General features: G+C 44.9%; 1 protein-coding gene across 1 annotated transcript; it reads right to left on the minus strand.

Annotated features, from left to right (window-relative positions):
* Window positions 1-987: 987 nt before the first annotated feature.
* On the minus strand, window positions 988-27711 carry rassf5 (Ras association domain family member 5). Its single transcript, XM_047583887.1, has 6 exons — window positions 26830-27711; window positions 14879-15006; window positions 5222-5335; window positions 3461-3743; window positions 3254-3369; window positions 988-3136 (listed from the first exon to the last, which is right to left on the minus strand). Exons 1-6 carry the CDS (start codon window positions 27677-27679, stop codon window positions 2993-2995), a joined length of 1635 nt encoding a protein of 544 aa, XP_047439843.1. The 5' UTR covers window positions 27680-27711; the 3' UTR covers window positions 988-2992.
* Window positions 27712-27841: the final 130 nt, after the last annotated feature.

Below are 27841 nucleotides of genomic sequence, written 5' to 3' on the forward strand. Positions count from 1 at the left end.
AGCTCTTTCTCAGAGGTGAGAAGAGGGGTCTGTCTATTTTTGCTGCCATAAATACATATACTGACACAGTTTCAGGCAGCCCCATGGACAGCAACCAGCCCTCCAAGACCAGTTTAGCCATGTTGTCCATTCTTAGGTGGTGGTGTATAGTGCGAGTAGGGTGACAATGCCTATAAACTGATCTGCTTATTGCACTTAACTTTCCAAGGGGTTCAAGGTGTAAGAGTTTGGACCCAGGGCCAATTTTATCATTTACAACTACAGCAAAAGATGGGACCAGGTGCAAGTCTACCTATAGGTTCTTGGTGGGGGGTTCTAGCTGTATTTGGTCTCAGATCCTGTGACAGACACCAACACCTGCAGGTTTATTGGTTTAGCACCATGTTTTGAATGCTGTTCAAAAGACATTCCAGCTAAACACAGCCTTATCAGGGAAAGTGTTGTGGAGAGCTGCCTGTCAGGGCAAAATACAAATACTTTATCCTGTCAATCAGAACAGTTAAAAACAGTCACACAAACATGCACGTGAACACATGCAGCTTGCATGTAGAGGTTCAATTTGCAGTGTCTCGCCACCTGCTGGTGACTTGTAAGAAATGCAAGCTGGCCTTCTGAGCAGAAGACATGAAAAGCACAGCACAGCTGAGCTCAAGACTCTCCTGTTGGGTCATGTCTCGACAACACATTCAGATCAAGTTAATAACCCGCTGAGTGGTGCACAGCTGTCTCTCTCAAGGGAAACAAATAAACAGAAACAGACTGATTTCACAAGCACTGGACGCCCAATTTAAAGTGTAAGTGAAATAAAGAGACACAAGGAAATTAAAGCATTTTAATAAAGGGATGACCTTTTTATTTAATTTTCTGTACAGTCTCACTGATATATTTATACACACCTCTTCAAATAGAACAAAATAAATTGCAAAAAAACAAAACAAACAAAAAAACAACAACAAAAGAAAAACAGCATCCTTGACATGTGAATGGTGTGAACTATGAAATAAATAACACACTCGCACATACACACACACACACACACACACACACACACACACACTCGCACAGAGGATTTGTTGGAAAGAGGTGAGAGTTGGGGGTGGAGCCAGGGGGTGGGGGAGACAGAAAAGAAGAATGACAACACCACCCAAGAAACACAGATTTGCACACATGCAAAAAGCACCCACACATATACTCAGGCACCTGTGTGCTGAAACACACCTTACATGGATACACAGAGGGGCACATGAAACAAAAGGCACTGCCAGCAGGAACAGCTTGGGCTTTGGGTGGTGATGGTTAAAAAGAAAAAAAAAAGAAAGAAAAAAGAAAAGCATGTGCTTATGGACAACAGGCCTCATATACCAGTATTTCTATGGAATGAAGACACATTGTTTTCAAACATTTTGGTTAAATTAATTCAGTTAATGATACATGCACTTTGCTCCGAATGTGCACCCAATGGGCTGAACGAGGGAGCGCTGATGACATTTTTAAAATAATAATCACATTATCCTCTCTGCCCTGGATGAGCACACACACACACACACACATACACACACACACACACACCAGCCACCTGCTATTATAAAATTAATATTATTCATATTAACAACAAACGTGTCACTCTTTCTCCAGTGTCTACATGTTAAATATGCATTGCAAACACGTCATTGGTACATCATAGCTATTATCAGGAATTTGATATATTTTAGTTTCTTTTTTTATCTTTGCTTTTATGTATACTTTTTTTTTCCAAGTTTAGGATGGAAGGCGAAAAAAAACAAAAAAACAAAAGCATAAATGCAAGCCTCGGCCTAGAGACGTTGGCTGTTCAGTGACGTACATCTACTGTTTATGTGCAAAACAGAGGCTGGTTGTTTTTTTCCTTTTTTACATACACCACCTTTAATTTAACAAACTTCCAAACCTTCTTGATGTTTCTGACCCTCTGAGCTTTGGTGTAAAAGTCCTCTCACATTCAAACCCGGATACAATAACAGTGTGCGTATGAAGTGTGTTGGATTTGGTGGATTGCAGGTTTTAAGCAAAGGGAAATTGGATGACTGTTATCATCTAAGAAGGAGACTGTGTGTTTGTTTTGGAGGAGCGAGACACGCTAATCAGGCACGATTGAGGATCTGTCTCGTGCCAGTGCATTCTTTTCACATGGCATTCACATGGGCAAATAAGAATAGATATGCTAAAATAGGGTTCTGTTAAATGGAAGAAGGGTTCTCTTTCCCCCTTTTAGTTTTCTCTTAGCTCAACACATGCTTCCTGAGAAAAATCAAGAGAGCTAATCTCACTTTCTTGTGCCTCCACTTGATTGCGAAGCCGTGACTCCTTTCTCACATACGTTTCATATCCCGGCTACAAATATAATACATCACTTCCATGAAAGAAAAGTAAAGAAACACACAGTATGATTGTCCTTCCATGCCAGCAAGATGAGAAAAAAGTAATCATGCCTTCTGTATTAATCCTAAGTCTATGTGCGGAGGAGATGAGCTGAGAGAGACTCATGCATAAGTAACACTTGCAGTAGCAGCAGCAGCAGCGGTAGCAGAAGAATCTTTAAAAACACCGTTGATTCTAATCAGGCCCTGATGATTTACAGTACAGGCCTTCCTGTGTGTGTGTGTGTTGTTTGTGTATGTGTGTGTGTGTCCTTGGCAATGAATACACTAGTAGTCCAATCAGTGCAAAGACCACACACCCTGTAGCCTTTCAAGTCGCTTTTAACTCCTGATCCTCTCCACGGGGAGTAGACGTATGTGTGGTGGAGAGGGAGGGTAGGGGGCAGGGGGTTGGGGCGGCTCATATGCGTCCTGAGAAAGGATATGCAACTTGTGTGTGATTTGTGTGTATATGTGGAGGGCAGCGAGAAGTTCAGCTCAGACTCCATTCTCTGAATAGACCAGCGGGGGTGGGGGCTGGAGGGTGTTGGTCAACCTGTCCCTGGGTTGAAGTCATAAGGTAACAGGTGAGGGGGTCAGGGGTCATGTTGTTTTAGGGCCTGCTCTAGTTTCTGTCGGTAAACGGTGTATTTTTGCCTCACTGCTTGTACGCGTTCCGCCTCCTCTTTCTTCAGAATTACCAGGAAGTTCTGAAGCTCAGGGACTGAGAATCCATGCCACTGTGGGATGCAGAGGGAAAACCAAGAGAGAACATTAATATTCTATTGCAGAACCTGTTATTATATATACTATTTATATAGCATATAACATGTTTGTATGTGTCTGTGTCTTCTCACCTCCACGTCTCCAGTCTCATTCTCCTTAAGAATAAAGCTGAGCTGATCTGGGTCTGGTCCTGCAATCAGGCGCAGAAGCAGAGGTCGCTCGTATGGAGGAAGCTTCTGGAACAGGTCTGCACAAAGACAAAGAAAAACGTATTGTTCAGTGTATTGCATGTTGCTAAACAAACATTTAATCCAGTAACCAGAAGTCTTTTTCCTCACCCTGTCCATCGCGGTGCGTCTGCCTGTACAATGCAAACTTGCAAGGATTGTCCAACACCATGAACTTTTTCAGCAAGCCCTCAATGACCTCTCTTGTGGTGGTCAGAGAGCTGATGTGGAGCTGCTTCACACAGTCGCATGGTAGGTAGAAAGAAGTTCTTTTTTCAGTGTGCCCGCTGTCTTTTGACTCCTGCCCTTGCCTGGACATTCCCTCGGGTACGGTGACGGGTCGACTGAGCCTCAGGTGGACCTTAATGAAACCTGTGTAGGAGCCATCTTTAGCCTGGAGAGACAAGACGAGAAGGGAGAGACCTTCTGCATTAATATGTACACCAGAGAAGAGCCAAGCAAAATAACTGTGTATGTAAAAAATCTTCAGTCTTCTTATTTTAGTTCACTGTAAGACTGATGAGAGGACTGATGCCACTCATTTAGTCGTAAATATGAGAACCAGTAGCTGGATACCTTAGCTTAGCATAGAGAAAGTCCTTCAAAAGGAAACATAATCCACCCCCAGGCAACTCATAAGCTCTCTAATTACTTCCATTAAGCGCTTCAGGTACAGGGAACTCTCTGAGGGTCATTTTACCTACTGGTGCCTTCTAGTCCCCAAAACGAAGAATCCAAAAAGGACCCTAACAAACTATGAACGGGCACTTCCTGCAACAGTTATAGGAACTATTAAAAAGTGTAGTCCAAAAACGCCTACTCTCTTAATGTATCTAGTTTTGTACTAAGTGGTGACCATGGCCCCCTCTTGTGGTGTTCACGTGGATGGTACATTAATATATTGTAATTACTCATTATAAATTGCTAATATGTCATCCTTTCATTAAGTTTGCATTTCCAACATTCAGGTACCTGATTGTTAGCTTGTTTATCTGTTAGCCTTGGTGGCCCTAGACATTTGTTTGCTGTCGTTTTTGGAAATGGCCGGATGTTTTAGAAACTAATTTGATATAATTTGCTAAATGTGGATATGCCCAATTGCCTCGTCCTTTCCATTGTATTTCCTGGCTTTTGAGCATAAATAGTTGTATAGCAGCTGTGTTTTTGTGACTTAGGGCTGATGTTACCACTTGAACACCAAGCACCGTTGGTACTTGAGTTTTCACAGCATAATATTACACACTGATCAGGCATAACATTATGACCATCTTCCTAATATTGTGTAGGTCCTCCAAAATGGTGAGGAAGGGGACTCTGTGGATCATCCCACAGATACTTTCAGTTTGGGATCATGTCAACGCCTTGTGTTATACACTGATTAACCACAACATGAAATGTGGTTAATCAGTGTATAATCACAAGCTCAGGCAGCATGTGACAGGTGAACATTTTCAGTTTACATTCAAACTAACTGTGCTGGCTGTAACTTTACATTTAGGTTAACTTTGAGATCTGACTCATTTACATGTTGACAAGACAGCAAATTATTTCTTTGAAGTAGCAACATGGGAGATATTTCTTCTTTCTTGTCCACACAACTCAAAAAACATATTTTCCAATGAAAATCAAGAGTGTATATTTTATTTGCTCATATCATATGACTTTAATGTTTCTTGACTTTGTGCCTTTGCAACTTCTCTATAATCATTTGCTGTGTTGTCCCCAAACTTAATTCCTTAACTCTGCTATATACTCTGCTATTTACATTTATGTAAAAGGTAAATGGTCGTATATTCAATGAGGAGGCCAGTTTCATTCTTAATTTGACACTATGCATTCAACAGCTACAACAGTGTTGGTTTAAAAACTCACCAGCGTCATGCCATTTTCAGAGACTTGAGCATTATAGTCCTCTATTCTGGAGCGGACTTCTTCTTCTGACAGGTCTTTTGTGCCACCCACCTCCTCCTCCTTTGCCTCATTCTTCTGAAAGGTGAAAGAAACAGAAAAATGTCAGTGTGGAAGCACAGTGTGGAGGTTTGATCTTAGCCAGCAGATGGTGCTGCTTCAACATGTCCTGCAAGATGACTAATCCATCTTACTCAAGTTCATGAATAGATACACTTCTAGAAATTTGAAACCCTATAAAAAGCGTGGTCTGACTGATCTGCTGGAATACTGGGTGTCATATGTGGTTGAACTACACAGCCTGTAAATGTAAGCCAGCTCTGCAGGGTGGTCTCTCCGGAATACACCAGAGACATTTCCTTCCTTCCTGTCCTCCATCTTTGCCATCCTGATAGGAATCGGTCAGAGACGACACTCTATACCATCTCTTCTTCCTCAGCACGGTTACACAACGCTGCGGCACCACAAATCTTGTGAATGGAGCATTCACATGACACATTCACAGCACAATAGTGCAAGAGTATTGACAGCTATGGCTCTCTCTCTTACTCATTACCCTTCTGTGACTATAGATATGGGTGAGAACGATGAGAGAGCAAGGAAGAGAGAGAGGGAGAGAGAAAAGAAGGAATGGATGGAGGAGGAGAGGGAGAGCCACGGTGGGAGGCAGTGAAAGAAGCAAATTAAGGGGTAAGAACTGATGAAAAGAGCGGCTGCTGAGCCAGCCTTAGCAACACAGAGTTTGACTGGTTATTTATAGTACAGTGGGATGCACCCTCGCTATCTCACAATAGCATTTTTCCCCCCTTCTACTGTTCCTTTCCATTTTCTGGGGCAGAGAAAAAGAGCGAGAGAGAGAGAAAGAGAGAGAGAAAGAGAGAGCAAACAGAGGGCAGCAGGGATTGTTTCTGGAAGGGAGTCCTCAGGTTGTGTAGGGAAGCCGCTGTTTCTTTCAATGGATGCAGAGGGTGCATAAGAGGTCTCACAGTAACACACAGTGTAGTCCATCCAATATTTATACATTTTTCAATTCAAGGCTGATTCTAATGTGCTGTTGAGATATATGTGTGAATGGAGAAGCGAGAGCTCTGAATTTGCACACCACATCCTCTTTGTTGCTGCTTTAATGTCTCCAGCACACTTAACATCAGGGCACTCCTCACAGCCATTATGGTCCTGCTCTCTGAGAAATGCGGTGTTGTGGAGGAACATCAGAGAAAGAAGGCTGTTGTCTTTTCTTGTATGAGTCTGCATGAATGTTTCTCTGCGTCACATCTGAACTGTGTGTTCTGTATCTCTGAAGACTCACAAACAGCCACTGAGTTACCAGTCAGAGTCACATTCCTGTTCATTTAAATACAATAAAAAGTTAATCATGTTAATTTGTCTGAGGGACCCGTGCCTGTCCTCCTCCCAGTACCTCCATGTCGTTGCTATGGGATGTACTTGATAAGCCATGGGCTCCATGTGCATGCAAACTTTTAACACACTGATCCCAATCCTAGGATCGTCAAAACCACTGCAGCTTCATGTCTGATCTCTGCCTATTTGCTATATGAACGGTTGCCCAGTTTCAATTATCTATGTATTTTATGTATTATCCTATCTTTAACACAACTAATGTCATTTCCAGTACATGTTACTCATTGCTATCTATTATTGTCATTTGTATGGGAGGAGGGGGAGCAATGGGAGCTGTTTCAATTTTTCCACTTGTTAAAATTGTAAAAACGAGAAAAGGTGCACTATTTTGTTTTGCAAACACTTTTCCAATAAATAGTATTAACTTCTTTTCTTGAAATAAAATAAAACACACACACACATTTAATGAAGCCCTGCAAGATTAATGTTAATTGTGTGTTGGATAATCCGGGGTCAGAGGAAGAATCTGAAGGATCTGGAGGAGTTGACTTGTATTTAGAATTCCTCGCAGTCGAGAGCAACAAAGTGAAAAGAACTTCGCAGGAATTCCTGCGTTTGTATGTGAGTTTCTAAATGTATCGGAGGCAGTGCCCTGCCCTCTCTGCCTGCATACCAGTGAGAGTGACCGGAGGACAATAGAGCACGACAATAATGTAATTTTTTAGTCCCTGAGAGTTTCACAAAGCCCTGACTGTAGCAGGTCACAGAGGAGCTAATGACCGACTGGACACAGAAGCAGAGAGATGGTTAACTAACTGTACACTCTGTACGGAGATAGCATTGTGTTTACAGGAAAGTCAGTCAAAAATATGATACAATTGTTTCCCCACTGCATCTAACCATATGTTAAAGCATGTTTTCATTTGTTTATGTTTGTCCTTCACAGCAATTAATCAGCATTTGCTAAAATAAAAATAATCACTGTCCACACCATACACTGTATGAAAATGGACAACGCGTCCCCACCTCCTTGCACTGGTCAAACTGACGCTATTTCCCCAGGGATGCGGGTGGCGCCATCTTGTGAGTTTGAAGCCAGAGTCTGATCAGTACGGTCCAAGAGTGGAGCCATGTAGAGCCACGATATTGATGACCCACCTACACTTCAGCCAGACACACGCGCATTTTCGTTTAATTAATACTACACCCTGGTCTACCTCAACCAGTCACAAGGAAATGTTGAATTATACACTGTACCTATTTATTGTTATTGCTTTTCTCCAACTCTCACTCCTTCACTGAGTGGTTGGCATGGGAACTCGTATCATCATGATGTTACACCCTGTTCCTATAGCTCAAGTAACTAACTAAAACAAAGCTTATCAGAAAAATGGACACTTGAACACGCATCAGTATTACGCATTATATTGACTACCGAAAATTACAGAAACTTTTCTTGAAAAAAAAAAAAAAAAACTATTTGACATGTATTTTAGTGTTTTATTTTGGCCCAATTCCCATCCATTAACATGGAGGTGGAGCTTACGGCAGCCAGTCACTAGGGGGAGCTCTACTTGCTTTGGCTTCACTTTCGAGGAAAGGCTATACATGTTTATGCTGTCTATGGTACCAGACCCTGATGAAACCTTGATTCACAGCTATTGTTTCATTTGCTGGATGAAAATCTTGAGAACTGGAGGTCTACGGCACCCGAGACGCACAAGCTTCTGGCAATAAGTGCACACACCGAATGTTTTTTCGCTGTCTGGTTTTAATTCAATTCAATTTCAATTCAATTTTATGTATATAGCGCCAATAATAATACAAATTGTCTCAAGAAGCTTTACAAAAACCATCCTGAAACCTCCAGAGCAGCCTGAGGGCAACAATGTGGCGGTGGCAAGGAAGAACTCCCTTTTAACAGGAAGAAACCTTGAACAGAACCCAGCTCGTAAGGAGGGACCCATCTGCTGAAGGCCAGATGGGTAGAAACAGAAGATGAGAGAGAAAATAAGAGCAGGAGAAACCAGATAAACAAACTTCTGTCATAGATACATATATCGAGCTGAACACATAGGATCTAATAACATATGCTGATGATTGATCTTATGTGACAGTTTGAGAGTATAACAGGAATCATGGGCAGGTTGGTGAGTGAGGAGGGGACAACTAGAGGAGGCCATGAAGAGAAGGAGCACATGTAGTTTATGGAGCTCCACAGGTCTGATACACAGCACTCCAGGCCATGAAGACTGGGCTGGTTGACGAGACCACAGCAGCGGATGTAGCTTAGAACTCAGGATGCCTTTGACCGTGACATAAATTTCTCACACACGTTTATACACGCGATGCAGACACACAAACCCTTGGGGTGACACAAGTGAGTACTGACGGTCTCATTCTGATGAGATCAGACAACTGAGGTCATACAACTGCTTGAAATGTCGCAACAAAGTAGTCAACATTAAACCTGGTTCCAAACAACCCGACCTCATTTCTGTTAAACTTACTCTTGTTTTTGAGGCAGTCAAACCACATTCAAAAAACAACAGCAAAATTGAAACACATACGCATAGATAGTGATAAGTGCTTGTGTTAGCGCGATGCCTTTACTGTGTCAAGTGTTGAGGCGGAGATGCATGATCGAAAACACACATGCTGATTCTATTTCACAGCTCAGAGACTGCCATGTGCCGTCGCTGCCAGCAGTGCACAAACACACATGACACACATACAACCTACCTAAGTACCAGAAAATGTAATGTTATGTGTCAATGTACCTGTTATTATGACGGAAGTGACAAATGGTGTTAACAGCTGTGCAGCATGTGGTCTAATCGAACTACTTCTTATAGTGTTGTAATGTACAGTATAGATGTGCATCATATTTCATAGTTTATTGTGTTTAGTGTATCCACATTTTGCATGTGGCATAACAACCTCAACAAATTCAAGTGAGTAAAACAAAGTAACATCTTTATTTTGAAACTGCTCTAATAAAAATGATGACAACAGCTGCAGAACCTGTGTTGGCTGGAGTGGGCATAATATGAGCGCACAGACAATATGTGCATGTGACAATGCATTTTATAGTTGACAGCAGCATAACTCATTCATTTGAAGTAGACCAGAGAGAGTGCACGCATCCCTGCTGTTCAATAGTGGCACAGTACCCTCACACGCACAGGCACATTACAGCTGGCTGTTTAATCTGGAGCAAAACACTCCAGTGTGTTTGGTGAATGTAAGCGTCTCTTTGTCTTCCCATGTTTTGGTGCACATAAAAGCAAAACACTGTGATGCATCTTTAACATTCACAAAATATAATGAAATTAGTAAAAATAAGGTTCAGGGACAAGATCAACCCTCACACAATCCTATTATCTGTGCCTACCATATTCACTGATCAGGCCTAATCTTTGCGGTGGGGAATGAATACAAGGTCCAGACAATTTCTCTTCTCTTCTCAACCCCTCCCATCTCTTTTAGTTCTTCCTCTGCCATATCCAATTACAGGTACTTCTTGAGTCATGTCCTGGTCCTGAGTCTCACTCATTGGGGTTCTCCATCAGACGGCCACCTCCAGTCTTTATATCTAATTGTTTTCATCAAAATACCATGAGCCCTCTCATCCTTGAGCTTTCCTTCCCTCCATTAAAAAACTTTCGAGGCAAAAATGACATGATGTCTTCAAGGTGCAGTCTCATTCAAACAATAGCTTGTTTGCCTATTCAAACACAGGGAAGAACTTTGCTCTGTAAAAATGGAGTCTGAGAGCTACTTTCAGTGCCAGAGTCCTCAGTTCAGTTACTCCCGAGGACAAAGAGCAATTCTCTCCTATGTTCACAAGTCAACAGTGCTTCAACGTTATATTTTACACTGCTTTTCTCTAGCAGTATGGTGCCAGGCTAATGAGCTGGCAGCTCCTGTGCTGGCAGGTCAGACAAGCTAACCTCAATACCCGTCTGTGTCAGATGGCCACAACACTGACTCCACACGCTGACAACGCAGCTGGTCAATTATTCAGAGATTATACCTTCTCCGAGTCAGACACCAAAGGCAGGGCATGACAAGGACAGCAAGAGGAGGGCTAAGAATATTTCACGTCTAGGTCCATGCAGGTGTCTCACACCTTCTCACTGTATTCTTATGCTAAACAAAATTGGAATTTTAAAACGCCTGGACATGTACTAGCAGCACCCTGCAAAGAGAGTAGCACTGTGCATACTGTAATTCTGGTTTATTGCACAACTATGCAAGAAGCGAATGTACAGTAGGGCCAAAATAAAATCTCAGGAAGTGTGAAGGGGGCCAGCAAACCCACGAGTTGCCATGGTTACGACAAAGTACTGTTAAGTAGTTGCCCCTATGTACACACAAACACACACGCACACACACACACACACACACACACAAATGCAAAAGTATCAGATCTGTCTCTAAGGAAACGCCTCCCACACACACAGTAGTGAGTACACCTCTATGGAACCTGTAGGTTCAGATCATTTACACATTATTTCTACTCAAACACATTATATCTGACGACTGTATAGGTCTGAGCTGAAACCACGCAGCAGGAGCTGTGTTTTCAGGCTGCGCCTCAATCTATACTCGCTGCTCACTTGATAAACGAGCAGCCCGGAGGCATCAAGGTTGATGAGCAAGGCCGACAAGCTGGCAGATCAATGTTTCCCGTCGCAGACGTATGACAGTAACCTCTTCCTACACTCTCACGTACATTCACGCACTCACACATGAGTTTGAGGCCTTCTGAAACATGCACAACTCTACCACTTCCTCTCCAGACTTCTGCTTTTTAGAGCATGTTTTCGAAATAAATGACAGCTCATTTTCCAGCTCCACTTAATTGCCAGGCGTCTTATCTGTCTGAGCTTGTCCTAATATCAAAGTTTCTTATAAGGGCGATTTTTATCCAGATTCTGTACCTTAGCTCCATGCTTGGGCTTGCGGAAGAATGAGGTCTTGGCTGTGAAGAAAGTGAAGTCCTCTGTCTCATCGTCCAGGCTGCAGTACCCGCTGCTCATGCTGTTACTGCTGGTCATGGAGGGGGTCAGCACCGTGTTGACGGTCATGGAGGGGGTCTAAGGACGGCTTCTGGCACCAGAACAGCACCAGCGTGGCACGCTGACCACTTGAGGAAGTGCCGGGTTATCTTGAAATGCACGGCTGAAGTGACACTCAGCCCCAGTCAGAGTCCACACGCATCTATCTGTCCTTCGCTCATCCAAAAAAAGTCTGCTGCTGATGCATCCAGAGAGTTTCAGTCCCACCGGCGAGGGCCGAACGGGTGAACTCGGCTCAGATTCGGCTCTGTAGGTGCTACCGGAGAGGGGATCAGGAAATACGAGAGTGAGCACAGACGTGTCACTTCCTCTTGACGTGCGTGTGTGTGTGGTTCAATGCTCTGATGCCGGTGTCACAAATCCACACAGACCATGCAGTATATGCACCTGGCCATTAGCAGCCAAACATGCAGACACACACGCGCAGATATAGGCTCACAGTGGTGTCATGGAGTCAGTTTACAGGGTGGTTTCAAGTTAACGCAGCTCACCTGAGAGCGCTTGTTATAGCCGCAAACAACCACACATAAAGCAATGCATGCTACATCACATCCTGCCTTGGTCCTGCCCCGTGCCTCTGCGCAGGAACAAACAGTTTAATTGAAGCCCCGGTTGAAGATGCAGGTCAATTATGCTGGAATTTATTTGTGTAAGCATCCGTCCGTCCCCAGAGTCGAGAGTAAGGAGCCAGCAGAAGATGTTTTGGCTGCAGCAACAAGATGTTCCCAGGTCCTGTGCTAGCTCGTCTCTCCTCTTCGTTCCGTTGCTTTGGCAGAACTACCAGAGAGACAGCTTCCTCCTACTCAGCTTCTCTCTTTTTCACTCTCTCCCACTCCTCTCCTCTGGTCTTTACAGCCGCTTTCCTCCCTCACTCTCTTGCAACCTTGCTCAGCCATCTGTGGTTGAGTGTGTTATCAGCCTGCAAGCACCCTCCCCCTTCTCCTCCACTCTCTCTTTCTCGCTCTCTCTCTCTCTCTCTCTCTCTCTCTCTCTCTCTCTCTCTCTCTCTCTCTTTCTCTCTCTCTTTCTGCCAGCAACTGCACCCTGCAGAGCATGGTCACTTCCTCTCACAGAAGACGAGATGCACTGCTGGAGAGAAAGCCACAGGCAAACAGCAAGAGAAATGCCGATGAGGGACAGATAGGACGCCTCACAGCTCCTGTGTTACATTGGTGAGAGCAGCAGGGGCAGGAAGAGGCTGGCCAAGATGGCTGCTCTGCTGCTGACATTCTGCTGCAGCCTGCAACGGTTGACTAGCAACAATCACAGCCACCATACACACAGCTTTTATATAGGGCTGTGCTGTAATTAGAGCTAATTTGTCGGCGCTAATACTTGAAAAACACAGGTGCACTGTCACAAATCTGCGGCTGATTCCTTTGTGAAAGGATGTGATCATGGTGCTTCAGGTGACAGGAACAAAATCATGACTGATTGCCCTGGCATAGAGATTAGGGTGACCTCTAACCTAACAGTGACCCTGCAATCTGCCCTCTGACTCTGGCAGTGACCCACTCATCAAAAAACAGCTAATGCCCCCCGTCATTGCTGAGATTGACTGCATGTGTGCACGTCTGTCTGCACATGATATTTCTACGCATGTAATATGATTTTAAATCTGCTCAGGCACAATTATCTGGGAGATTATAAGCTGTGGTGGACGTCTTTCTGTCAGTTTTGTGTCAGCTGAAGACCGACTGCCTGCAGTTCTGCTTTTCACTTCCATCAGCGTAATCGCTAAGGGAGAAGACAGCATGCAGGGGGTGGGATGCACACACACATGTGCAGTGAACAATGTTCATGCTGTCCTCAAGTCGATGAAGCCTGTGCCGTGTGTGTGTGTGTGTGTGTGTGTGTGTGTGTGTGTGTGTGTGTGTGTGACAGTGGTGGTGAATACTGGGGCAAAAGGGGATCAATTTCTGCTGATGCACACACAACAAGTAACAATAGAGGGGAACAACACAACCGCACACACACACACACACACACTCACATACATGCGGCCACAGCTATAAAACAGAGCAAAGAGAAAAAAGCGACTGCAGGAAATAAACATCATCTCTCCTCTAGTCTGCAGCGCTGGGGCTCTGTAGGAACCAAATCAGAGTGCGTGCAGCGAGAGTCACTGAGTTCACAGACCTCAAAGACAGACTTCACCATCGCTCAGTTAATTCTGACTTGCAGCTTATCTTGAACGGCATAGTTTTAAAAGCTAAAGATGAAGAGTGGCAGTGGCTGAGCTAAAAATGACAACAAAGATGACATGGCATTATTTGTTTGGGGATATTTAAAGGAACTCCTACAGTGTGAACTGTAGTTTGAGAAGTTGCTGCTTGGCACCAAACATGACAACAGACTTTTGGTCTTCTTCCTCATTGCTCCAGTTTGTGTATTTTTGCTTGATCTCTAGAAGCGTAATACTATCAGGGGGCTAATTTTTCTATCATCTGGGCTCTGGGAATCATGTTGCTGCCAACGTTTTGCAACCGGCCTGCGTGGTCATCCACGTTTCTCTTGCCTGTGTGTGGACCACAGTGCGTGGGTGACTGCTGCCGGGACACAAACAGCAGCATGCAGACTCACACTCTTTCAGGTCCTTGTGCACAACCATGTGCTCACACAAAGACAGAGTGAGGCTGAATCTTACGCAGCTACTGTAATACTGCGCATCATGTGACTTGTACCTTGTAATCAACATATGGACACATGGATGCACATTTACAGAGGCGTTTATTCTCGATTTGGATTTTAGGTGAAATAGAAGAGATGATAAAGTGGGGATGTTAGGACGCCCCACTGGAAAACAGGAGGATGACGGTGGCAATGAATGTCATGACATTATGTAAGGCAGGAGAGAAGGAGAGAAGGAGAGAAAGAGGCAGTCAGACGTTGATCTTAAGTAGCATATTCTGTCCTGAGAACGTTCTGTGACCACAAAACAAAAAAAGCAAATGAGCGCATAAATAAATGCACAAGTAGGCAACCAAGGAAAGACAGGATGTTTTGAAAGCGGAGGATGGTTATGTAAAAGTGTAGTGATGGAGATGGCTGCAGATCGAGGACTACCATTACCCAACCCTGACTCATCTGACTCAACAAGAGTTCAAGCTCACCCTCCGTGCCCCCTGAAGACGGCACAAAGAGTACTCCACGGTTCTATTTAAAAACCACTCACCTGGTGCTGAGGAGCTGTGGAGGAGCACTGGGTTCTGGGAGATGGAGTTTCTTCTGGCTTTCTGTCCCTCTGGTTGCAGTCAAGCTGGATCTGACTCTCACACTCCAGGTGGCAGGTGTAGCTGCAGTCTGATGAGAACAGAAACAGTGGACGGTGAAATGAGTGGCCTGTTAACTGTCAGAGTGTGAGAGGGTGATTAATCACCTGTAACAGTTAGAAATGAAGAATTCTGATTTGATCATTAGCCTTGCGTTACACAGAAAACTAGCTCCATCTAGTGGCCAATGCCATAATCACACTTATAAGCTTTGTAACAGTAGTGTTAACTACACATTATTGGAAACACATGTTTATGTGTAGAATTATCAAGAATAGACCCCTGCACTTGCAGAAACACATGACTCTACATTGTGGTACCATGGGAAATGCATTCAAACACCCCAATCAAACACACCTAAGTCTACCTGCATCTCAGGATAATTTAGAGATGGCTTTCTTTTCACAAGAAAATGAAGTTCATCACGCAAACATATGAGATCCAGCACAATAAATAACATGGATATGAAGAGCTGTAACAATGAGTCAACTCACTCCACTCCACTCAGGCCCCATCTACTGCTCGGACAGAAAAGAGATATTTCGGCAACTTCCCCTAAAGCTTCCCCAAAAATACTCTACTGTTGTTCTTTAATTTTTTCGGTGGTTCCACTTATGTCAGCCTCTGCTTGTTTATGCCCCGGAGGCTTTACTGTAGCCACAGGCTTTTCCCACAGCCTCAGATCTCAGTTGGTGAGATAATCCGCAACTAAAGAAAAGAGAGATCTTAAAACTTGAGAGAGAGAGAGAGAGAGAGAGAGAGAGAGAGAGAGAGAGAGACAGGGAGCGCTGCAGCTCTTTTGTGGTTCTCTGGCATGTTAAAATAAAATAAAAAAAAGCAGTAGGCAACATTCTGCAAGATTTATTCAAAATACAAAAGCATTTCAACCATGCAGACAGTGCAGCATGAATGAGCCTGGCTGTTTTTCCCGTTTACTGCGTCTCCACTACTCAGCATCAGCACTGTCGCCATGGCAACACACTTCCTGATGACCACCGATGAGAAGGAAGAGCTCTGCTTACATAAGGCCAGTGGTAGAATGAAAGGGCATGGGGATTGAATTAGTGAAGTCTTAAACGCCACGTTAATACGGTCTATTTTCAAATGATCAGAATGAGACGTGATGGAAAACGGAGGGCGTGTTTACTGGAGAAGGAGAGCGTAAAAGGAGACAGGGGACAGTTTGACAATGCAAGTACGTGAGTGTGACAGAGACCGGTTGGCAGCGTCAGAGGGAGGAGGAAAGGCTGAGTACCTCGCTGACAGGAGGGATGTGTCGAGGAAAGAGGAGAGTTCAGATAAGGGATGCTTGGCTGTGACAGCTTAGAGGTCATTGCAGAGAGACAGAGAGAGAGAGAGAAAGGAAGCGCACAAGGGAAAGGAAAAGAGAAACTCCTTTCCTGTCCTGCCTTTCCTTCATTCACTCTATCCATCCTCATTCTAGATTACACTGCGGCCTTTGCCTCGACATCAGGACAAGATGACACGAAATGAGTGTTTGTTTAGGCTGGTCATTTAGGCAGAGCCCTCAGCCCTGATAACTAATTGTAAGGTTCAGATAGCTGCATGGGAAACAGGTAGAGGGAGGAATTGTTCCCCTCTCCACCCCTACAAGACACAGAAATGTCAGCATGTCAGGGTTCATGTAAAATCCAGAGTTCCCACACCGATAAGAAATCATGTTTCATAAATAAACACACATGAAAAATGGCACCTCAGCATTTTTAGGACCAAACATTCACAGATGCGTTCAGGTACCAAGTGGCACAGCTTAGACCACTTCACTGGCTTTAGTTCAGCCTGTTTCATGTCTAGCCATGAGGGTGTGAAGCCCTGAATGACATGCGCCTCCTTAAGATGCGGTGAGCGTGAGAGCAGGTGGAGAGCTGATTGGGGTGTGGGGGTGAATGAAAAAGAAAGTGGAAGAGAATGAAGGAGTCAGCAAAAATGTAAACAAATCCACCCCACTCAAATCAAAATTGGAACTTGTAGCGTGGGGATTTCCCTCTTCTGTTTGCCGGAAAGTACATTGTTTCGCAGACTGTCAAATGAAGAAGTTTGGCTTTAATTTGAAGACAGGGACTTTTTTTTAGGGAATTTTGTGTTCTGTACACTTCCATGTTTTTATTCTAGAGAAGGGCAGGGACGACTTTTGACTTCTTATCTTCAGGGAGTACTTCCCAGAATCAAGGAGGATGGCTTCACTGTGCTCTCCTTAACTGGAAAAAGCTTCACATACTGTTCTGCAAAATTTCAAGAACTCTCATTAGACTCTTTTAAAATCATTTATGATTTGAAGACAAGCTAATTCAGCAGTCAGTTTTAATAGATGTTCCTTACAGTCTTATCCAGTTAACCTGTCGTCATCCTTCCACTTTATACTGACTATGATTGTAATATCCTTATTGTGCATTGTTCCCTTTTTTCTTTTATAGAGCTGTGTTTGATGTTTGTCATTCTATTTTGTGTTTTCTCCTTTTAAAATCTATTCACTTTATTCATACAGCCATGTTAAATCCTCTATGGATGTTTTGGCATAGTTTTATTTTCCATTTTGTTATGCCTTAAATTGCCACACAGGAGTGGCAATTTAAGGAAGTAAGGAAGTTTTTTGAATCTGAATCATCACCCATTTCACCAGTACCAAAAAAAGAGAGAACAAGTTGATACTGATACATAGAGGGACGCACCTTACAAGAGATTGTAATGATGCTGCAATAAAGATGTGCCATAAACGCTCATCGGCAGCATCTGTTCCTCCTGCACAGAGCCACAGCGTCTGGAGAAGAGAGAGTGTTGTCTCAACATGAAGACGGGCTCTGGTGTTATGTGTTGCCATGGAAGACCAGGCTCGGTTGCACCTCCACAAGCAGGAGATGCATGCAGCGACTGCCCCCCTTTTATCTCGTCATTCCAGTCCGACTGCTTTCTAACCGCCCGGGGAGAGATGCAGGATGATGATGCAGATAGACAGGCATGCAGACAGGGAGAAGTGGAAAAAGTAGCGTACAGTATGTGAAGATCTATATGTGGTGGCTGTGTTAACTTCTCCTGCTGCAGTCGGGTCGATAACGACCAGGAAAGGAGGAGCTTTGGTCATATTGTGTTTAACAAAGACGGGACACCTTCATGGATGAGGATGCTGCAGGGACGTTTTTCACAGTCTATCTTCCCAATGAAACTCGAGACGCTCCTGAGTGTTATCAAACACTGGACTCAAAAACCGGACTTGGAAGATAGGGGATGTGGGTGGTTGTTGTGTTTTGTTTTTCTGTGAGACAGTGGGTGTGAGACAGGCATGGGTGGGGAAAAAGACAGATTAGAAGTGTTTCTCAGGTCACGGAGGATGTCTGTGTGGGACCAGATAGAGACATAGTGGGGAAGCATATTGTGTTTACTCCTTGTCTGCTTGCTGATGGAGGGTCAGGAGTTAGAGAGCTATAACACAGGGGCGAGGATATTAACACAGTCGCTAATGAACCTAAAGGGAGCTCTGGGGGTCTAATGGAGGAATTAAGAGCAGCTTTAGTGGGGTCTTTAGTTAGTCTGATCCCATCGGAGCTGAATTGGAGCAGTTATCCACATCCTCCTGCTGTGTGGCTCCTAGACACATCTAGCTACTCACACTACGGTTTTCCATCCCCTAGCACATTGAGCGATTTATTCACGTTGTCTCCGTCTCTCCTCACTCACATACTCTACTGAACACTCTTCATATTTGAATCAAGTCCATCTTTTTCTCTCTCAGTGCCTCCATCTGTACGACTGCAGATGCTCCACCAAATTAACCAAACAAACAAAGAGAGAGGAGCTTGGCTTTTATTTGGTTTCATGAGGGTTTTCTCTCCAGGAAGCTGCAAATAAAATGAAGCTGAATGCTCAAATGCTGCTTAAATTTAATTTTTGTGGCTAGGGATGGATGTGAGGCTTTTTAATCATCTTGCAGTAGCCTGTCCCTAACCATCCAGCAGGATAATTCATGATAAATGTTAAAAGAAGCAGAAATTAGTGGAAAAAAATATCATTCTGCAGGTGGTATGACGATAAAGCAAATGCAGGCTACATTAAATAAAATAACTGAATGAATGTGGCATAAAGAAGTCTACTTACTGTACAAACACATCCTATGACCTTAATATCTAGAGAAACTGTTTGAGGTGACTATGTAGCCAGAGTTTCATGATTATAGGTCATGATATTTGAAATATCTTCATGACAATGGAGCAAATTCATGAAGTTATGGGTGAAAGCTCTAAAAGAATTCATGTAAATGGACCTTGGGTTAAGATTTATTAAGACATATTTGCAAATTATTCACTACTTCAAAGTTTAAAAATGAATCAGTCAAACGAAACGTGTTCAACAAAAGTCTTATTTTAGTTCTTAACCAGTGTTAGAGATGACGACTGGGGCTGTTCCATATTACAATAAATCAAATGATGATGTTTTTTCCGGTTACAGCATCTTCTTGGTAAACATCCACATTCCTTCAAAGCAGTTTGCAACACAAGCTTTCTGTCTTAACCTGTTAGCCTCTAAGTCCAACCTGAGATAACCACGATGAGATTGGGACTGGGATTACTTTCTCCTCAAGAGCCAGTGGCTTTCCTCACATCGAGGATTACTCAGTGTTCCTCCTGATGAGTAAACTGACATTAAGTTGTGTAAAACTGAGGGACAACCCCCTTTAGGTTTTTGTAAACATTTCACGTACAGTAACACTGACACATTGACCACAGTTGTGTGAGCTTAACTTTGACCTTAAACACACGCAACCTGTTACCTGTCCTCTCCGACAAGTTGTCAAAAGTTGTTAAATTCTTATTAGTGTAGAGCGACTGAGAAGATTTCCCAGACAGCTAGCGTCATCCCACTCTGATAAATATAGTTTGAAGATGCAGCAGAAGAGGAAGTGAGGGATCCGGTTGGGGCCAGTTCGCTCTTAAAGGGATTAATTGGGTTTCCTTACAGGGAACACCGGCTAAATATAGCCACTATCTGGCCGCAGTAGCTTGCGCTGTTGAAGCCGTTTCTAAAGCTTTTAAGGCTGCAGCGTGACGTCACTCAGGTGGAGCGGTGATGGACTGAGTCATGTTTGGTCAGCATCTTATCAGGCATACACAGGAGGACGCGCACACACACACACACACACACACACACACACACACAGAACAGCTAGGGTCACATGTTTTCCTTTTTTTTTAACTCAGCTGTCAGTCTCATCCGGTGAATGAATCAATGATTGCGCAGCACCCAGCCATTTGTGCTAATGTTGCATTATCTATTCATCAAAAAAAAAGAGGGGAGGGGGTCATCAGCCAGTCCTCTATTTGGAGAAAACATGGGGGGAAATCGATGGTACGCAGCCTCCAGCAGGCTCGCTCTTAGCTCAAATTTCTGCTCCGAATACGAAAGTCAATATGATAATTCACTTGAGACGGATTTTGAGCGTTTGTGTGCGTCAGAGAGACGTCTTTTCTGGAGCGGGAATAGATCATTTGACCTGTTTACTAGACTATTCTGCTTTTTCCAACCAGTCTGCAGCTTCACACACGATCTTACACACACAGACAGACGCTATGTACTCGAACACAAAGCGGCGGGGGGGTTGATCAGCCGTTAGGGGGTATTGACAAAGACTAACAGGGCTTGAGGGCCATGCAGTTCAAACACAGACAGACTAGTGCACACAATACACAAACATTTTGGCCCGTGGCCGACCTTTGAGGCTGGCCCAGCTCAACCTGTCCACTCATCCACTTTTATTTTCCTGAAATACTGACCCCTCTGCCAAGCACTTCAAATCCAGTTTTTCATACTTCTCCATACTCCATACCTGCGGTGTTAAGCAGAGATCCGTTAGAGGACGATCGCCGGAGGATTCTCAAGCTGTCACTCCAGGAGCGGGACTTGGGCAGCCTCTTCAGCAGCCGCCCCAGCCGCCGGGACACCTGACCGAAGCAGGCGCTGCCGACTTCCCCCTCTGAATCCCCCCTCACCTCCTCCAGGCACAGCGACACCTGGCCGAGAAACGTTCTGCCCACCCCTCCGACGCCTTCAACTGCGCCTGACCTGAAGTCCCCCACCCCGGCCACCCCCTTCGCCTCCTCCTCCTCCTCCTCCTGCCCCGGGATGAGGGGTGCTATCTGTGCCATAGATGGAGCATGGTGGCGCCACCCGGCAGGCACCGTCCTGTGCGTGTAACTGTCGGCGGACCCCCTGTCCTGCTGCCGCTGTCCAGCCCTGTCCCTCTGGGGACTGCCCCAGCGCCAAGCCCCCCAGTGCCCCCCTCTGCCATCCCAGCGTAGCCACTCTGCCACCGGTGCCACGCTCCGAATAAACAGCCCCCTCTCCACACGCTCTGCCACCCCTCCACCTGTACTCCTCACACACTCCACCTAGTGCTCTCACCTTTCTACTTGCCGTACCCTTTCCCCCCTCTGCTCTACACCCAAGCGGTCTTCCTCAGAGTGCAGACATGAGCCCTGAATCTCTGTTCTACTTGTTCTTCTCTCGTCCTACTGTTTCTCTATTCTCTCTGCTCTCCTTTCCTCTCTCCCTCTCCCTCTCTCCCTCTCTCTCTCTCTACTGCAGCACCCACACACTCTGCAGCAACAAACAGCTAGCTTAAAGAGACAGAGACCCCCAAATGCAACCACTGGCCTGTCTTCTCTGATCTCTTTTCTCCTTCCAGCAACAGGAGGCTTCCCCTCCTTTCTTTTTCAAAGTTACAGGCTCCATTCAGCAGTCGAGGACATCTTCATTCACATACAGCACATCACGGAGACGTTGCAGTCCCCCCTTTTTTGTAAAAACTCCACAGCCCCGGTTGATGGGAAGTGAGTCAGCTCGCCGCCTAACCCTCAGATGGTGACATAGAACAAGCATCACCTGTGTGTGTGTACGTGTGGGCTGAGGTGATGAGCAGTCCGTGGCTCATCAACATGCAGTGTGAAAGAGGAAGAGGGAGAGGGAGTCCTCCTCCTGCCCTACTTCTAAAACGCGAAGGGTCTGGAGGAACAGGTTGTGCTCACCAGTTTCACTCACAAGCGCATGACATAATTGTGGCACATAACGGTGGCACAAGCAGGTCCTTGCTCTGACATCACCTTCCATCTGTTCTTCTCACCACTGCATTCCCTGTGTTGGTTTTGATATGACCCAAATCACCTGTAGCCCAGATGTTCTGAAGGGCGTCTCTGTCGCCTTCTTTTTCTTCCCCAACCGCCACTTCCTCTGCAGTCCTGCTATCAGTACCCACCAAGGGCAACCTAAATATAGCCTGCTTGAAAATCTCCACTGTTCTGCCATACATACACAAAGAGGAGCAGCGATGCTCAGCAAAGAGAGCTCCAGCTTCAGGCCACATATTTCTAGTTTTCATCATAGCGAAATAAGAATAAGCAGAATGACTGAAAAAAACTCTCTCCCTGTGGAGCATAAAATGAAAACACAACTCATAGGAAGAAAAATACCTCAAAAAACAAGCATTATGTGGTCGTTTGAGGAACACCCATAGCTCTTCCGTTATAAACTGTTTGATTTCAGCTTCAGACATGAGCTGTAAAGGAATGTTTTGACTGAAGCTATATTCATGGCAGGTCGGGCACAGCAGCAGTCATGGTATGCTGGGACAAGAAGGTTATGAGCCATTTAACACTACGCTCCTCCCATGTTTTCTTCTTCCACTGTGAACGGAGTCTTGAGAAGGTTCCCGAGACAAGGCCTGCACTGTGCGGACCAGGGGGGGAAGAGGCAGGACAAGGAGGACATTTTTAAGTTTAAGGAAATAATGCATTCCCTGGAGAGATGTCGGGAATGTCATGGGTATGAAGAAAGGAGGGCAACTGTGAAGGAGGGTGAACGTGTGCACTGACTGGAAGACAAATCCACGGTATGTGGTCTTGTGTGTCTATGACCATAAACTATATTGTGGTTGGACAAAAGGAACATGAGAGGAAAATGGACATTTTATAGAACATAGTTGTCAAACTCCGGCCCAAATGTTGCCCACGGTGTAATTATATTTGGCTATTTGGCATATAGAGCACATGCTCCGCCAACACTATAACCCTAGAATGCTTTGCTAGTGTGTTAGCAAAATGCAAGCGGCCCTTCCTCCTCTGTTGACATTCATCCTCGTTCTATTGGTCACTTTGGGCAAACTTAAGCCACATAAAAAATGGTCAAACGAAAGCTGGAAAACAAGTGGGAGATGGATTATCTGTTCAAGAATGTAAAGGACAAACCTGTTTGTCTTGTGTGCAGAGCCAACGGGGCTGCAGTGAAAGTAATGAACATAAGAAAACACTATGAAAACAAACACCACAAGCCTTAGAAAAAAGGTTTCCATTAAAAAATAACTGAAAAGGCTACAGACAGAGAGTGACATAAGAATTTATTTTTATTTTTTTAAATAAGAAATAGATGCCACTGACGTGTGTTTTCTTGTGTGTATAATATTAAACTTTGCTTGTTCCAGAATCAGTGTTTAAACAAAACTAAAGTTTGTTTCCATATGAAAGACATGTGGAGAGAAGGGAAAACATGCACATTTACAGGCACATTTTCAATAAATTTCGAGTCCTCAGTTTTTAGTTTTGGCACACCGTGTATTTGAGTTTGCCACCCATGTCACAGATTAAACAATAAAAAATATATATTTACAAGTAAGAAGTAATTTATTCAAGCTTTAATTGAAGGTGTACAGCTACATCCCGTCTGGTTAGTATTAATGAGCAGTTTGTTTGGTTTATAACACACTATAATGCAGCAGAATACAAAATTGAGCATTTAGTGCTCATTTTGCATTCGTCAGCAGCTTTAACTCCTAACCCCAGCAAGACAGAATCATATATAATGATTCAGTTACAGTTTAACTGCTGCTAACATTAGGGCGTAAGTGCCACCTTTAAGTGGGAGCTGTGTAAAATAAATCAAAGAGACACATCTTATTGCTTGACAGAGATTACAGGAACAAATCCACCATGTCATTAATGCCACAACAGCATGAAAAGGTTTAATTAAATATTAATCTGATGTCTGGCTCTGTCTCTAATCTTAACCGTCCACTCCTGGGATTTAAACTGGGATTAAGGATGCCGCCACCCCCCTCCCTCAGTAAATAAAAAACAGATGACAAAATAATTGATAAAATGTCTACACAAAGGTATTTCCTCCAGTTGTTTTATACATTTATAATCTGTCTTTGTGTTTGACCTGGATGTTATTGGACTGCTGGAAACATGTGAGATCGGTGAATACAGGGGAGGAGTTAGATCTCTAAATGAGACAGATTAATGCCAGTCAACCTGACACATGGACGTCCAGTCTGCCACACTCAGATACAGCCATAACATTATCCTATTATTGTGTGGGTCTCCCTTGTGCCTCCAAAACAATTGTGTCTCATCAGAGAATGGACATGGGTCTTCTGAGGGTGTCCTGTGGTGTCTGGTAACAGGATGTTGTTAGTGGGGGTCTTTGGGTCCTATGGGTTGAAGGGAGGGGCCTCTGTGGATCATCCCACAGATACTTGATCAGTTTCAGGTCACAACTTGTGCTGTTCTTCATGATTTTTTAGTTGTTCCTAAAGTGTGTTTGTGTGTGTGTGTCTGTGTCAGGCTGAATCCTGCTGGGGATGGCTGCTGCCATAAAGGAGTGTCATTACTATGAGGTGGGGGTGCCTGGTCTGGTCTAGGTGGGTGCTACATTTCTCAGCAGAACACTGAATTGTCGCAAGATGGTCAGTGTTATTTACTTCTCCTGTCAGTGGTCATAATGTTGTGGCTGATGTATGCTGGTCATATGCTTTATTATTTTATGCCTCCTTAAGGCACATGTGGCTCATATATGCTGCATCTTTATGCATTTAGATCAAGACGTGAGCCACAAATCTCATTCTCATGTCGCTCCCGAGAAGAGGAATGAAGATTTAAAAACCACAAACACAGATGAAAGTCAGAAGACTTTACAACAACAGAGCAGCAGACTTTGAGACTGAGAGCTCGAGCCTAGACGGACAGATTCCACAAGGTCACAGCTGTCCCAGGGGAACACGCCGCATAGCTGTTTCTACCGGTTTCATATGCAGCAAAGCAAAGTCAGCAGAGATAGACGGAGGGTGATAAATTAAAGCTAGGCAGAGGGAGCAAGGCAATAAGACAAAGACACAGAATGATGGTTGTTTATGGTTGCAAGGCCTCCGTCTTTCACTCCCTGTCATTTTCTGGGTGTAGTTGAAAGGAGAGTGCGTGCATGCTGTTTCTATTTTGGCACTTTTGGTCGCATTTCTCCCCACAAAAATACCTTCAAGTGCCTAAAATCTGTACGGCCTGGTGACCCCCACGACTGACTCTGACCTCTGATGTTTTTTGAGAACAGGGAGCAGAGGTTTGCAGCTGGCAGGGACACACGGCTAATTAGCCTCATCCATAAAGAGACTGCTGAAGAAGAGAAAACTTGGTGCGGGTTGCGGGGCTGTGAAGAAGCGGCGTGTGTGTGCGAGCTGTGCTCCAGTAATCTCTGCTCTCGCTTCAATGAGCCCTTGCTAATAGTGCACTAAATCAGAGGGCGCTGCAGTGCTGGACAAACTCATGCTCTTTTTCTTCATCCCTCACTCACAGGGGCTCTCTTTCCTCCCCAGCCACTCTTAGCTCTTTGTCTCTCCTCATTCCAATCACCCTGCCCACAGTACGTCCACTTTCCCTTGGACTCTTTCACTCTATTTTTGTCGTCCCTGCTTCCAACCGCTTGTTGTTCCTACTCCCTTTTCCCCTTCATGTTTGCTCGTCCGTTTCCGCTGCTTCACTCTTGATCTATCTCCTTCCTCCCTCTCTTCTTAACCTCCTTCAATCCTCCTTTATCTCTCACAGCTCTGCAGCCTCAGCCTCCCTGAGTGCTGCTGACACAATGCCAGCTCAGCAGCAGAATGCTCCCATGAACACACACATCCACGCACACACATACACACACACACACACACACACACACACACACAAGCAATGCATGTACAGTATGAACACACAGCCACACACACAAACGTTCCTCAGGCAGAGCTCAGTGTTTCCAGCTGAGGGGATGTGTGTGCGTGTGTGTCGTTGTACCGTATATTCAAGGTGGATTAAATACACGCCAGAAGATTAACCTGCTTAGCCTAAACTTTCTGTGCACTAGAGCTGTGCAGGTGAGGGGGTAATGTCACCAGAGGCTGAACAGATGTGACCCAGAAATACATTCAAGTGTTATGTTTACATTAGGTTTTAAAATGCCTTTAGATACATTCTCAAACCATGCACCACTAAACCACTACTCTATTCAGCTATTTTATTATATTTCCTTCTTATTAAGTGTGGCTTAAACAAATGTTTCCTTAGTGTGTGTGTGTGTTATGATTGTACCAATGCGCCACTGTGATCCCTACTATCTTTCTTTGAGCTGTGGTTGTAAATCACAGAGTGGGAGCTCTGGAGGGACAAGATAATGAGCTTTCCATGGGAGGATTTTTGGCTGTGCCTGTAGAGGAAATGTTTGGATATGTCCTTCCCTGTCACGCTGCCTCACTCACAAAGACACAGGCACCGATTTTTGCTTTGTGTACCAACACACAGACACCAGTATGGAAGAGTCCTGCGCCCGGCTGTGCGTGCCCTTCACGTAGCCTGATAATCCAATAGAAAGAAGACAGAGGACTTTCAAGTCTCCCTGTCTGCACTCATCTCACAGAGGCAAATAAAGCATTAACTGAATGTAGGCCTGTTTAAATAAGGAAAATGCACGTTTCTAAATGATATAATAATGGAGTGTTGTCATTTCCACAAAAAGATGAATGCATGATGTGTAACAACCTACTTACTTTGACACTTGAGTGCTTGCGCTGTGATCTGTCGGCTACAGGCGTCACAGAAGTCCTGCGTAACCGACCTGGTCACGAACCGGTGTCCTTCTCCCTTCTCGGTCCTCACCCGGGGGTCCATCCCCTCCTTAGTGAAGATGGTCCAGGCCTCCAGGCGGCGAGGTTCTGGTCTGGCCAGTTTCACGACTCCGGTTTTTCCCTGTGTGAGCCGCTCCAGGAGCAGAGCGCCGCTCTCTCCATTCCGAGAGTCCCGTCTCCCGTGTGGCTCGTCTCGCTGCCGGCACGCTCTCCTGTGTCCGTGCGCCGCCGATCCGTTTGGCATGACAGTGATGCCCGAGCTCGTCAAAGATGTCCCCCTCCGAGAAGCCGATACGTAGTTTGTGTCACAGCCGATGTTTCTGTTGCAGTCATCGGTTGAGCGCCAGCTTTGACTTTTCCGTGTCGCGACGGTGCCCTCGTCTCCTCCGCCCGGGCTACGTGGCGCAGCGTGACCAGCCGGAGCCCCGCATCCTTCAGCGGGCATCCTTCCTCCTCTCGCCGCCGTTTCCAGCGCAGGACCCGGAGACGAAGACTGAGTTGCTGACTCCGCTTCAAAAGTGCCACCTCTCCCGTAGCTCATCTTCTCCCGGGATGATCTCCTCGACATGGTGATTCTCTTCCTGCAGTCGGACACTTTCAAGAAGAGCAGCGGTTCCGAGTCCAGCCTGTGCGGACCCGGGTGCTGCCCCACCACACTCACAGACGCCATTGTCCCGTTCTCCTTTACAACGCTTGTGTTTGTCAGTTTGGACTGTGTGTGTGTCTGCTGTGTGTTTTCCCTCCGTGCCTTGAATGTAAACTCAACTCTCATCTCTTGTTACGCGTGTAGTACTGACGCCGAGCACCCGACAGATTTTAAATACCGGGAGCGCGCTCCCTTGCGATCAACAGGAGCGCGCACTAACCCCTGGTTCATGGGCTGAGCTACGAGTTGATGAACTAACACTCACTTCCCTGGATATTAACATTAAAC

Source organism: Mugil cephalus, chromosome 4 (assembly GCF_022458985.1).
Source record: "Mugil cephalus isolate CIBA_MC_2020 chromosome 4, CIBA_Mcephalus_1.1, whole genome shotgun sequence".
Taxonomy (NCBI): Eukaryota; Metazoa; Chordata; class Actinopteri; order Mugiliformes; family Mugilidae; genus Mugil; species Mugil cephalus.